Here is a 12812-nt window from a genome sequence, read left to right as displayed (position 1 = left end):
GAATATACCGGTTGTGTTTTACGAGAGCCATTCCTTCCTATAAACTTTCCCCTTTGGCGATCATTGAAAATGACATACCAATGAAGTATGTCACAAAAGTGTAATGATGGACTGGCTCAATCATAATGGTATCAATTACACTCACGATATGAGAAAAGCCGAATTATATTCCTTATTCGATTGATCAAAGAACAAGGACATTGTGATTTAAATACTATCGAATAAGTTTGGTCCACTGTTAAAAGGTTCATTAGAGAGAAACGTGACTTGAGTCTGAACAACTTAAAATCTCTTCTCTGTGAGGACCTTTGCCAGATGAACGGCGCGTCCATTGTCAATCCTGGACATGGGTGCAAGTTTGATAAAAGGCCAAGACTGAAAATTTTTTGACTGAAATACCTAACATACACGATACCCCCTCGACATATGCAAACTATCTAAGAAAGCTTTACCATAATACATCAAGTTTAAATACTGCACAAAAAATATTTATTCATCTGTCTTTTGATAAAATAACAACAGGACATAAGAAAGTAGACAAATAACGTAGACCTAAAAAATAGTTTTATGGACAGAAAAAAAAAATAATTCCGATTTCCGTCTTCGAGTCAGTCTTGTTTCCGTCCGCGGACATTTTCAAAAGACGGAAATCCGTCCTGGGGACGGAAAACTTGCACCCATGATCCTGGAGATGGTTCGATGGATGAAATCATCGATATAATCATAAATACTGTTTCAGAAAACAGTGCTGATGAAGTACAAAACATCAGCAATATATATATTTTTTTGTAATCTTAAAAATTTTATTGAATGTATATTTTTAAGGTAAGAGTAAATAAATACATGTATTGTAAATATGTACAGATAAATAATTTTGTATATTTAAAAGCGTTTAAATCGTGATTGTTACATTGTAAAGATCGTATTGTATTATTCACTCATTTGGCCACTTAATGTAATTTCCTATGTACATGTATATTGTTATATAACTATTAGTTTTTGCTAAATTTCTAAGTATTGGGAACTAACTTCTAGCCCCGGTTACGGACTGAAGAAAGGGCACTAACAGGACTATAGAGGGAGGTTATCTATGCGAGCTCAACAGTGCAGCAAAAGAGGGTTAAAAAAGTACTTGTTTCTTATATAGACTTAGTGTACAAAATTAAAATGATTCAAAGTATAGTTTACTGATGGGACTTAATGTTGGAGAACGTCACTAGGGACCTCGGGATTGTGACACCCGTGTTTACCTTAAGAAAGGTAAACCCCTTGAGGTATAGGTCCTAAAAACGACATATCTAAGCACAAACAATCTATGCAAAGTTGCTTTCAGTCATCATTCTGTACAACGTTTCTAGAATAGAAGTAACTACTGGACTCCTTAAAAATTATTTTAAACAAGGACAATAACTTTTTCCAAAAGCCACAGACTTTGCATTTATACTTTTATTCACACATATTTAACAAATGTTTGTTAACTGTAACTTCTTTATAACTATGGGACATCGAAGACAAAGATGGGTACCAACTTTTATTGCAAATCAGGATGTATTTTATTTTTGAACTGTTCAAAATAATTAGAAAACGTTCTTTCAACCTGCATTTAAACAATATTATTCTACTATTTTACGAGACTCAATCAAATGAACTATAATAATGAGTTATCTAAACAGAGTTTTCTAAACTGTATAGCACAAATAATAAGACAAATCTAAACAAAGAAATTTATTAAGCTACAATACTTATACATTAAATAATTCAATTTACTCTCCTAAATATATACAATCTTCTTAAACGTTGATGGCTCTTTATCCCCGCCTGAAAAAATAAGTTTATATTACAATGAAATCTCGTTGAAGCAGTGGAGTTTTTGAAAATAAAAACATTCTTTTTGTTAAAATAAGGGCCCCTACCCTTTGCTCGCTGTCCTCACTAACCCCTAAAATAGCTTTTACAGTTCTTTTTGAACTGTTTTCCTTGCTCACTGGATTATTCCAGTGTTTTAGTTAAGGTTTGTATGTATAATGTAATTCTACACTTTTGTAAATGTCAACATTTTCTAGAGCTGTAGATGATTTTTGATAATATCATGCACTTATTTCTTAATGATTAGCTGTCTTCACTTAGTTAATAACAAAAATGACAATCATAATCAGGGGTCTGCCCAGGCCGAATTTGCTACTGTTTAGCGGTACCTTCACAAATTCAATTTTATTTAAAACGGTAGTTTCACAAAATACTTTTCCTTAAAATTTTGTTTTTGTATCCGTTAAGAAACATTAAATCTATATTTTTACCATGTTTTTGTGTTGATATTTTAATATAATTTTTAATTTTTCACAAATTATGTCTAAATTTTCCCAAAATAGGTACCTTTCAGAAAAACCTAGACAGACCCCTGATAATTGTAAGCAAGCCCATGTTGTTAATACATTGACTGCAGCACACATTTACAGTGAAATATCCTTCAGGCCACACGTGCTGCTGTACGAAGCATATTCTGATAAGTACTCCCATTGATATTTTAATAATGAGAGACTCTGATGGTCACAAGAATATCTCGCTCAGTTTGTTTGCATGGTATCATATTTGCTTATTTGTGAAAGTTGCTGTTTTTCATCTTGCCACTTTACACTATCAGTATGAATCTTTGCCAAGTAAAGAGGAGTACAATTTAAAATCTCTACCCTGATTCAATGAAATTTCAAACAGAAAACTTATTTCTTAGTGTGTCAAATAGCAGTGAACAAGAAAACTTTTACAAGGCTCACAATAATTTTCTTAAATCATTTTTGTATTACTTTCATAACAATTCAATAGTTGCATTACTTTCTATGAAATATCTTTTCAAATACAAGTCCTTCAAAACTAGTCAATTCACAATATCGTTCGCAAGTAGTCAAAGAAGCACCACCACAATATGGGTGACGCAGCAGTCAACATGCTAATTGTAAAAAAATTAAAAGATTACCTGCATCTGAAAAAGAATCAATCGTACTTGAAAAAAATTTTAACTCAGGAAAACAGAATGTTTTGCACATTAAAATGAAATAGTAATTTTATTTGTTAACAATATAATAATTACATCAAATCGTGAACTATTTATCTTTTGTAAACTCTAGAATTCCGATTTATATTTTTAAAAATCAATGCAAATTTTAAGATGTCATAGCTAGCAAAATCTTATTTTTTTCTTACTTTCAACATCAACTCAAGAACGGGAATATAAAATAGAGATTTTGAAATAAATAAACTTCTAAAACAATGGACAAGCAATCACTTAAAGCAAAAAAGCATTAAAAATTGCTCATCATCACATCAAATATACACATAAAGGTTACTTATAGTTTAACAGTCAATAATTCTTAAACAAGTGAACACAAATTTTTTTATTTCAATATACCACCTACACATTTTCTAATACACTTTAGTAATTTTAAGTTCCCAGATGCCAAAGTTTTTGCACAGCAAAACAAAATGTAACATTATGTTGAACACCCAAAACAACTCTAATAATATTTTTAATATAGATTTAAGAAATGAAATAATTTTAGCATTCAATTTAAACTGCAGAGTTACAAGTTAAATTTATTTATCTATCTTCTTTGTAAACATAAAGCTGTTATTAATAAATGCAATTCAAATCTTTTATAATTTTAATCAAAATTTGTATAAAAACATTTTAAACAAAAATATATGTGTCATTAAATATATTTTTAATAACTAAAAGGCATGGGTAGAAGTATATCAAAAATATTGAGACTAACATGCCCCCCCCCCCGCAAAAAAAATAAAGAAATATGATTTTTTTCTTCAGTGATAAAATTAACAAAAAAAATATATATGAATTTTTTTAGAAAAGCATAGAAAACTGAAAATATTATTTTATTCATACATTTCAATATTATCATAATCATTTGATAATTAAAATCTTACTGCAATAAATTTTACATTTAACTATTCCAAGTTTTTAATTAAATTTACAGCAATAAATTTTAATTAAAAAAATTTCTTTAAAATAAAACACCTTGCAATTTGTAATAAAAATGCATCTTGTAATGGGTATTATGAAACATCTCCTGAGTTTTTAGAGACATGTTGTCAATACAAAATTTAAGTACAATAATAAGAAGCTGCAAATATGCACCTCAACAAGAGACATGGTTCAATCATAATGAAAATTACTGAAATAACACAGAGATGCCAATTTTTGAGATATTAGTGCATTACTACATAAAAACTCTAAGCAACGCTTAAAAGCAATGAATTCTGAAAAATGACATGCCTGACCTCGATTGATAAATTACAAACGTAATAACCATATCTAGTTAACCATAACTAGCATCATATTGAAAATAACTTCCAAGAAAGTTATCAACCATAGAATCAACATGCTTAAATTGTCGCAAATAGAATTTGCCTGAAAGTGATTACTCGAAATGAAAATTAGAACATTGTGATAACATTGCATTTAAAATATTGGCATTAGAAAAATAATGTGAAAAGGGCCAAAAAAATTATAACTTCCAAAAAAACTGACCAACAGACAAAAAATTACAATGAAATTGTCAAAAACTGAATGTGAAAAAAAGTAATAACTAGAAATCAAAATCCGTACATTATATTAAAAACATCAAAATTTGAAAAACAGAGAAGTCAAAAAATGATAAATAACACCATAAATACTATCAGATTAATACTAGTGTAGCATTACATCACAACGAACCTATTTAATAAAAATAGAAAGATTAGATATCACAATTTATAAAAATGAGGTTATTAGTAATGAAATATTGAATGTAAAACAAATCATAATCACCTAGACAAGTTATGGTGCAACAGGAGGACTATTAAAATCTATACTGCAAATTTCTTTTGATATATAAACACCAAATGCAAACACTCCCCAAGTTTTGATTAAACTCCTGAAAAAAATTACAGATTAGTAGAAAAGTAGAATTAAAATAGCTCTCTAAAATTGAAAATACAAAAGAAATAGACACTTAACAATGGTTCCTAAAATTTACAAAATTTGGCTCAAAATATTACATACAGTAAATATGTCACCTGTTAAGAAATCTGTCATGTCTCCCAAATTTTCGTACCCAGAAATAGTAAGATAAAAACAAAGTATCTGTGCACACAATCCAAAAGTATATGCAAGCTTATTACATTTTTGATAATAGAATAATTTTCTTAAATATACGAAATCAGTCAGCTATTTAATATTTTTATTTATTCTTGACAAAAATTATACATACATGCACATTAGTATTAATAGTTATACGCATAACTATATTCAAATAATTATCATTAAGTAATATTAGTAATTTCGGTTCTAACAAAACTACATTAAGATTTCCTAATGTCACTGCGTTCACCTATTTTCTGAGTTTTAAAAAATCAGCTGGTTGTAGGTAGGACTGGGCGATATTAGAAATTATATATCGTGATGCATCGCGATATAGTATTTTTGAATTTCATTTACTTGTAAGGTACAGAATGTCAGATTTCTATCAAAACTTCATACTCAGATTGATTTAAATCAATTTCTAAATTTGAAGATATATATGTTTTGCTTAAGAAAGATATTAAATAAATTGACTACAATGTACAAATCTTACTTAAAATATTTATTGAAATGTTTATTTAGAAATTCATAATACGCGTAAAACGAAGTGTTAAAATTTTTTTAAAGCGTTTTTTGCAAATTAATATTTTCTTATGCTATTATGCATAAATAATTGCACAGTTATTAAGTTTGATCGTAATGTTCGATTTCTAAATGAAACGTTAAAAATGATTTGTATGTTTAAAACAAAGTGCTAAATAAATTTTAGAAAATAAAACGCTTTTAAAACACTATTTTTTATTATTATCGTTTCAGTTATTATAGTTCATTTACGTCACACTAGAGCTGCACAATGGGCTATTGGCGACGGTCTGGGAAACATTCCTGAGGATGATCCGAAGACATGCCATCACAATTTTGATCCTCTGCAGATGGGATGGCACCCCCGCTTCGGTAGCTCGACGACCTGCACGCGAAGTCGAGCACTTTACGGTAGAACAGTTTAACGAACCAATACCGCACACCCTCGGTCCCTACGCAGACTGATCCAAGTGGTCACTCACCCGCACAATGACCGCAGCCAGTGATGCTTGACTTCGGTGATCTGCAGGGAACCGTGTCTTAACTCAGTCCACTGCGGGACCTTATCATTTTAGATGAATAATTAAATTAAATAATGACTGAATTATGAACGAAAAACAAAGTAAGATTTAATTTCTTAGAACTGAAAAAATTGTGATATTCGATAATATATTTAGCTAATTAACAAATAATATGAGAAGAATATTTTTTTTAAAAATTATTATACTCTCTAATAAAACGAAGTGCTAAATGATTTAAAAAAATGAATAAAATACGCAAACTTGTCAAATTTTCTTTGTATAAGCAAAGTTGATTGACTTATGTCCAAATCCAAATGACAAAAATAAATTTTGTTTTAACTTTATTTCTAAAAATAAAAACAACAAGATTTATAAATTTAAAATCAGTAATAAAAACTCATTAAATTATTAGAAGTTTCATCCAAAAAGTTTTTAATAAATTAAAAGAAAGTAAAAAAATAACCTAACAAATTCAATTCTTTATGGGCGCCTAAATTAGATTGCCGATAATTTTCACATTTAAAAATAAAAAGAAGTTTTTTAAAAAAAACTCTTCTTTATATATTCTTTTCAATAATAGATTGCCTTCTGAACAAGGTAGCATCGGCAAACACGAAGTTAGTCCCACTGAAAATAATCTACAAGAAAAGTCGCGATAGAGAAAATAAAAGCTAAGAGGTGCGAAGAGGAACAATGCGATATAACGATATATGTTCTCAAAACTCTGATTCTGATTCTACAGCTCACCAAACAAGCCCATTTCAACATAACGAAACGAACATCATCTTCCACAGCGCGAGTCGAAATCGGAACGTAAGAGAAGAGTCTTATATCGCTATATCGTTTTCTTCTTTCCTTGTGTGCCTTATATCGCTATATCGTTTTGCGCTCGCTGTCTTTACTCGACGGCTTAAATCAGATTTCTGATGCATCGCCTTGAATGAAAGTCGCTGTATCGTCTTGCCGATATATGCATTAAATCGATATGTCTCGATACATCGATTTATAGCCCAGTCCTAGTTGTAGGCTCAGCCACTAACAATGGGATTGCTGAACTTTGGACTAAAGTGTCAGTTATATATTTTCTCTTTAGGAGCAGCATGCATACAACAGGGGTGATTGTGAGCCTAAGTCAAAATTTCGGAAAATTTCTTGAGTTAAAAAACAAACAAACCCAGTTTAAAATGAAAAAAATTTAAAAAAGGTTTTTTTCTCCCCTTTTCAATATTTCTTAGTTTACATAAAATATATTTGAAATTTTACACAGTGTTTTCACTACAGCGCGAGAATCTCGCATATTTTTTTCTTTTCTCGCATTAAAAAATGATTACCGCGAGAAATTCGCGCATTCTATAAACCAATTTCAAAATTCGAGATTTTCTCGCATTTTGAAAAAATTTCTCATTGCGCCATTTAGAATAAAATCTGTTACACTTTTCTTCCTGGATCTTTCATTATTTTCAACATCTGCCCCTTTATCTAGTTTCCCTATTTACCAGTATTGTTCAGAACCTTTAAGAACAACAGAACACCATCCCTCTGAACCACGAAACCTCTTTCAGAACGCATTTCTCTGGAACCACATGTCTACCCTAGGTAAGCTTTCTCCGTGTAAGATGTTCAAATTTTTTGCGCATTAATGTAAGATGGACAAATACCTTGTAAAGGCAATATTTTCTACTCCGAAACGATCAAAACGAAACAAACACGCATTTGAGCAACCTAATGAGAATAGCTGAAGAAAAAGTAGATGTAGAACATTTTTCATATGATGCAACAAAAATATTCAATGCTTTAAAATTAGAAGATGTTAAAAATGTATTATAATTAGAGAAATGATTTTTTTTTTCAAGTCTCTCTCTTTTTTTTTTTTTTAGAAATCTCACTTAACTTTTTGAAATCTCACCCTGTTTTTGAGAAAGGGTGAGAAATTCTCACCCATTTTTTTTTCTGCGATGAAAACACTGTTACACATACCTATGATGACCTGGAGAAGTAATTAAAATTTACAAATATGTCTTCCTATCTTGAGTTTATGATTATAATAACTATTTACTGATAAAAAATAAAAATTCATCCTGAATATAAGCTTATAAAATATCTCCCTGGCTCTCAATTACAAAAAAATAAAATAAACTGTATTTTTAAGTTCCACCTTTGAAAGTTTGATTTCCGGAAGCTTCTGTGTTCAATGATTTTTTTTAAATGTCTGGGCCATCGATGTCCGGAAACTTCCAGATCACTGTTAGTGAAAATTCCGGAAATCCGGATTTTTCCGGAGCACAATCAGCCCTTCAGTTTTGAAAAGGAAAATTAATGTATTTTAAGATTATAACAGTTGACTAACACTTTCATGAATGAAATATAAACCTGCAACAGAAATACAACCTAACCAAAAAGGTCACACATAAGGTTTATGTAATTTGCCAATACCAGTTTAAAAAGCTTATTACACGGAACCAAGGTTAGCAAGTTTTTGCAGAAGTGGTTAAAACCACTGGTAGAAACCGGTTAAAAACGGCGTGGCAGAAATTCAGAAAATGACATTAAAGTACCGAGATTGACATACAATGGATAATTCATAGGAAAAACAATTAAATGTTAAACAAAGTACAATTCATTTACAAAATTATCACCATTCAAAATCAAAAATATTACATTGTTTGCACGCTGCAGTAAGTATAACAAAAGACAAGTTTTGATGCAGTTTCTAAACCTAAACAATTTCTCAATTTGCCTATGCACGAATGAGAAATTTGAGAAGATTCTCTCAAGTTCAGCAGAACTAGCTGGCATTGCCATCAAGGAACAAGCAAGATAAGTGAAACTTTCATCCATTGCATATTTTTTAAAACTGGACCACCATGTAGCAGCTGGGGTAGTTGTCGAAACTTGACAGGAAAAATAAGTTTCAGGAAATGGGTCCGATTTGTTTTATATAAATATTTGATATACTGCACTCTTTATAATTAATATAAACAAAATAATATATAGTTACAAACAATGAATTAAAAAGTTTGTTACAGTTATATGGAGTTACATTTTTCAGTTTACTTAAACAAAATGTCATTAAGCAATTACTAGAACTAATATAGATGTATTTTTAGTTTTTGCCAGTTTTTACCGGCTATAACCAGTTTCTGCCAGTTTTTACCGGTTATAACCAGTTTCTGCCACTGGCATGGCAAAAACCAGTTTCTGCTGGCAAAAAGCCAACCCTGCATGCAACCATCTATAAGCTGGGACAAACCTCAACTGACCACCTTGTCTTAGATTAGTTGCCAATTATTTCTCATCTTAAAATTTCTTTTAAAATCATATAGTTTCTCTATGAGCATAAATAATTAAGACTGAAAAAGCCATCCCCAGAATCTATGGACAATTTGGCATAACTCAACTAGGGAAGTAATGAATAGTGATTTGACCAAATAGCTGAACATAGCCAAACATCGGAAGTACGGAAGGGAAAAAAAAGGCCAAATACAGAATATTCAGTGAAGGAATATAAACATTTTTCTAGATATAGTCAATCAGAAATGCTGTGCTATCATTAAAATACATATAAAAAAGATTGCATACAAAAGCAAAAAATAAAAATCAGTAATTTTTGAACAAAAAATTTATGATAGACCACTTTAGCTTTCCAATTACAGTTTTTCTAGATAAAATGGATGGAAAAAAAAAACATTCATAAGAAACACTATTCAATAAATGCTATCATAATAAAAATGCCAAGAAAACTTAACCAAGAAGGCAAAAGATAAACAAAGAAAAATTTTTCTTAAAAAATAATGTTAACGTTGAAAATCACAGCTTTCTATGTTATCTGTTTTACCGTACAGGAAAAAAAAGTAATAATAAAAGAATTAAATCTATTTGAAACATGCCATTAAAATGTTGCGCTATAATAAAAACAGAAACCAGCAAAAAAATAAAAAAAAGCAAAGCAATTTTCAACCTTATAGCAATTCTTCTCAATTCTTAAAACAAAAATTTTTAAAAACTGCAAAATTTAATTGCCTAATATATATATTTTAAAAAAAAAAAAAAAAAAAAAAAAAAAAGCCAGTTATCCAAAAAACTTGCCCAGTTCAGTATAAAGTAATCTAGTTTCAATTCTTCAAATCTTTTTTGTTAATTTGTCTCTCAGAACAGAAATTTGCAAGTTTTAAAATTTAACAAATATCAGTAAAAACTACTTCTAATAATGCAAAGTAAAAAATATGATCTTATATCTTTATTAAATCAATTCAAATCCCAAAAAAGAAAAAAACAGCCGAAAAATACTTCACAGAATATTTGGCCAACCAAATATTCAGTTAAAGGGCCGAAAACGGAACAATGGCCGAATATTCATTAGATTCCTATACTCAACTATAACTTTATTTTAGACTAATTCCAAATCGCATTCTAACTTTAATAACAAACTCATATTCTTTTAATTATTACTTTAAAATCAAAACATTTTGCCAAATGCAAATCTTAAAATTTTTTTTGCATATAATTTTTCCTTCAAGTGAATTAAAACATTCGCTAAAACAAGATTTTATTGACAAAATTTACAATTCTATCACATTTGGTGAGGTGGCGAATGCTTAGCGTGGGCCCTAGATAAGTAAAATACTCATTTCCAAAGACTGACAAATATTCCAAAATCTTGATTTTATCGCCCCACACACAAAATAAAACACTTAATCTCTCATACACATTCAGAGATAAGAGTCATATGTGTGTCTTTTCATAGTAAAGGATCAATTAAAAATCTGAGTACAATAAACCTATAATTTAATTTAACTAATTTTGAAACAAACACTACAGCAGAAAGTAAATTGATATTGTTACCAACCAATAAACCAAACATTAATTGTAGAAGAAAAAGAGATCAATGAGTTTTGAAGGGCAATTAATTAAACTTGACTCCTGAAATTATTTAGGAACAAACGGAAATATGCAAATATAAGTTATCGAATGTCTTTTTAAAAATTATTTAATAACTAATGGATTTTTAGTTAATCCATTAACTAATATATTGTTAAATATTTGGTTTGGGATTTTCTGAATGTGGTGTGCTTTTGTTTTGGCAAAGGAATGTTTATAAGTAGGTTTTTTGAAAATTATTTTTCCCTTTGTAATTAGTTTATATATTTTACTTCTGTACTTTGTATTCTCTTTTTCGGGACTTCTTGCAAAGCCTTTGGAATACAGAGAGCAAATTTTAGACATTTGGTGTGTTCTCTGGAAGAATAGGTTTTGTATTTTTATGACGACGTCAGCTTCGGTTGTCATTATATTTTTTATTGTTTTCTTCGTCTACAATTTGTTATAGGTTTCAATTTTCTTGAGGAATTTCTGCTGCATTGCGCAACTTTCCCTTAAAATTGAAGTTTTTAGATGTTTATCAAACGATTTTTAATTTTTTTTTTACTATATCTCATAAACAAATACAATTTAAATTGTCAACTTCAAGAATTGATTGCACATAGTACTGGTACAAATTCCGAGCAGAGGACCGCGTGAAATTAAAAATCATTACAGAAGGCACCAACTCGAAGAGTATAACTCATAGGCCACTCCCGGTGGAAACTTCACAATTTGATTAAAAAAATTCAAGTTTAAAATCCATTTGGCGTCTTGGTGACTGTAGTTGATGCAACAGATCACGATGCAGAAATATTCCCGCCTTTCGGTTTAAATAAATATAATGTATGAAGACATTGGTTTATCTAGGAACAACACGTTAGACTATATGAGAGAATATTCTATGAAAGAACACTTACCATTTCATTGGATCAACGTAAAATGATTTAATGAAATTAAAAACTCCCGGTTGTGGTCGAGGTCTTGACTGTGGAGGAGCGAACATTATTACTTCAGTTCTGCAAAGAAAATTAATAAGATGCAACTTACTTTAGATAAAAATGTCACAGTTTGAAGTGAAAATTAATTCATATAACGTAAATTTTGGAATCAAACTTACATAAGAAGAAAAGGGTTAAAAATTCTTTTTTTTCTTTCAAGAAACGAGCTAGTACTAGTTGTTGCCAGAAATTAAAAGTTAATCCCGCCTGTTTCATGGATATTTTCACTGCTAAAAGCCTATTTTCTCTGCTTACAAATTTTTCGCATGTGAACAAGTCCCAGATTGCTGAAAATAATTCCTCTGAATAAACTCACCAATCAGGTTCTCGTTGCCAGCAGTTATCGCACCTATAAATGCAGAAAAAGAGAACCTGATTGGCGTATTTTTTCTTATGAAAATAAATATTATACCAATCGTGTTTCCAAATCAGTGATCAGTGATCTGAACTGCATTTTCATCAGTGATCTGAATTGCAGCAACCACTTTCGGTGAGAATGCTAAGGTGACTACGGTAAAACTACGACACGCTAAACTACGATCTGAGAACAAATCAGCGGAGCGTTCTAAAATAATTTTGTGACTCATGAACTCTCATATGGATGGTGTTTTCAATTCACCTCGTTTTCTAAATAAACAAACGTCCCGCAGTGGACTGATCGTTAAGACACGGTTCCCAGCAGATCACCGAAGTCAAGCATCACTGGCTGCGGTCAGTGTGCGGGTGGGTGACCACTTGGATCAGCCTGCGTAGGGACCGAGGGTGTGCGGTATTGGTCCT

At 30.3% G+C, this 12812-nt stretch overlaps 1 protein-coding gene across 4 annotated transcripts; it reads right to left on the bottom strand.

Moving 5' to 3' along the window:
• Positions 1-1712: 1712 nt before the first annotated feature.
• On the bottom strand, positions 1713-12308 carry LOC122270716 (uncharacterized). 4 transcript variants are annotated; one of them, XM_087166586.1, is made up of 4 exons: positions 12152-12298; positions 11952-12050; positions 4820-4925; positions 1713-1818 (listed from the first exon to the last, which is right to left on the bottom strand). In XM_087166586.1, exons 2-3 carry the CDS (start codon positions 12035-12037, stop codon positions 4829-4831), a joined length of 183 nt encoding a protein of 60 aa, XP_087022712.1. In that variant the 5' UTR covers positions 12038-12050; positions 12152-12298; the 3' UTR covers positions 1713-1818; positions 4820-4828. The 4 variants fall into 4 exon arrangements, with proteins under 4 accessions (XP_087022712.1, XP_087022711.1, XP_087022714.1 ...); XM_087166588.1 differs by lacking the exon at positions 1713-1818 and adding an exon at positions 3032-4726 and having other exon boundaries at positions 12152-12308; XM_087166585.1 differs by lacking the exon at positions 12152-12298 and having other exon boundaries at positions 11952-12145.
• Positions 12309-12812: the final 504 nt, after the last annotated feature.

Source organism: Parasteatoda tepidariorum, chromosome 6, assembly GCF_982258835.1.
Source record: "Parasteatoda tepidariorum strain Cologne lab strain chromosome 6, Ptep-v5.0, whole genome shotgun sequence".
NCBI classification, from domain to species: Eukaryota; Metazoa; Arthropoda; class Arachnida; order Araneae; family Theridiidae; genus Parasteatoda; species Parasteatoda tepidariorum.
This window is presented reverse-complemented; position numbering and strand designations above follow the sequence as displayed.

Bases quoted from the DNA above. Each gene is read 5' to 3' on its own strand.
- LOC122270716 (XM_087166588.1), bottom strand. From the start codon at position 12,037: ATGTTCGCTCCTCCACAGTCAAGACCTCGACCACAACCGGGAGTTTTT. The intron at 4,926-11,951 runs GTAAGTGTTCTT...AATTTTTTTCAG, and splicing joins TACGTTGATCCAATGAAATG to GAGTTTAATCAAAACTTGGG.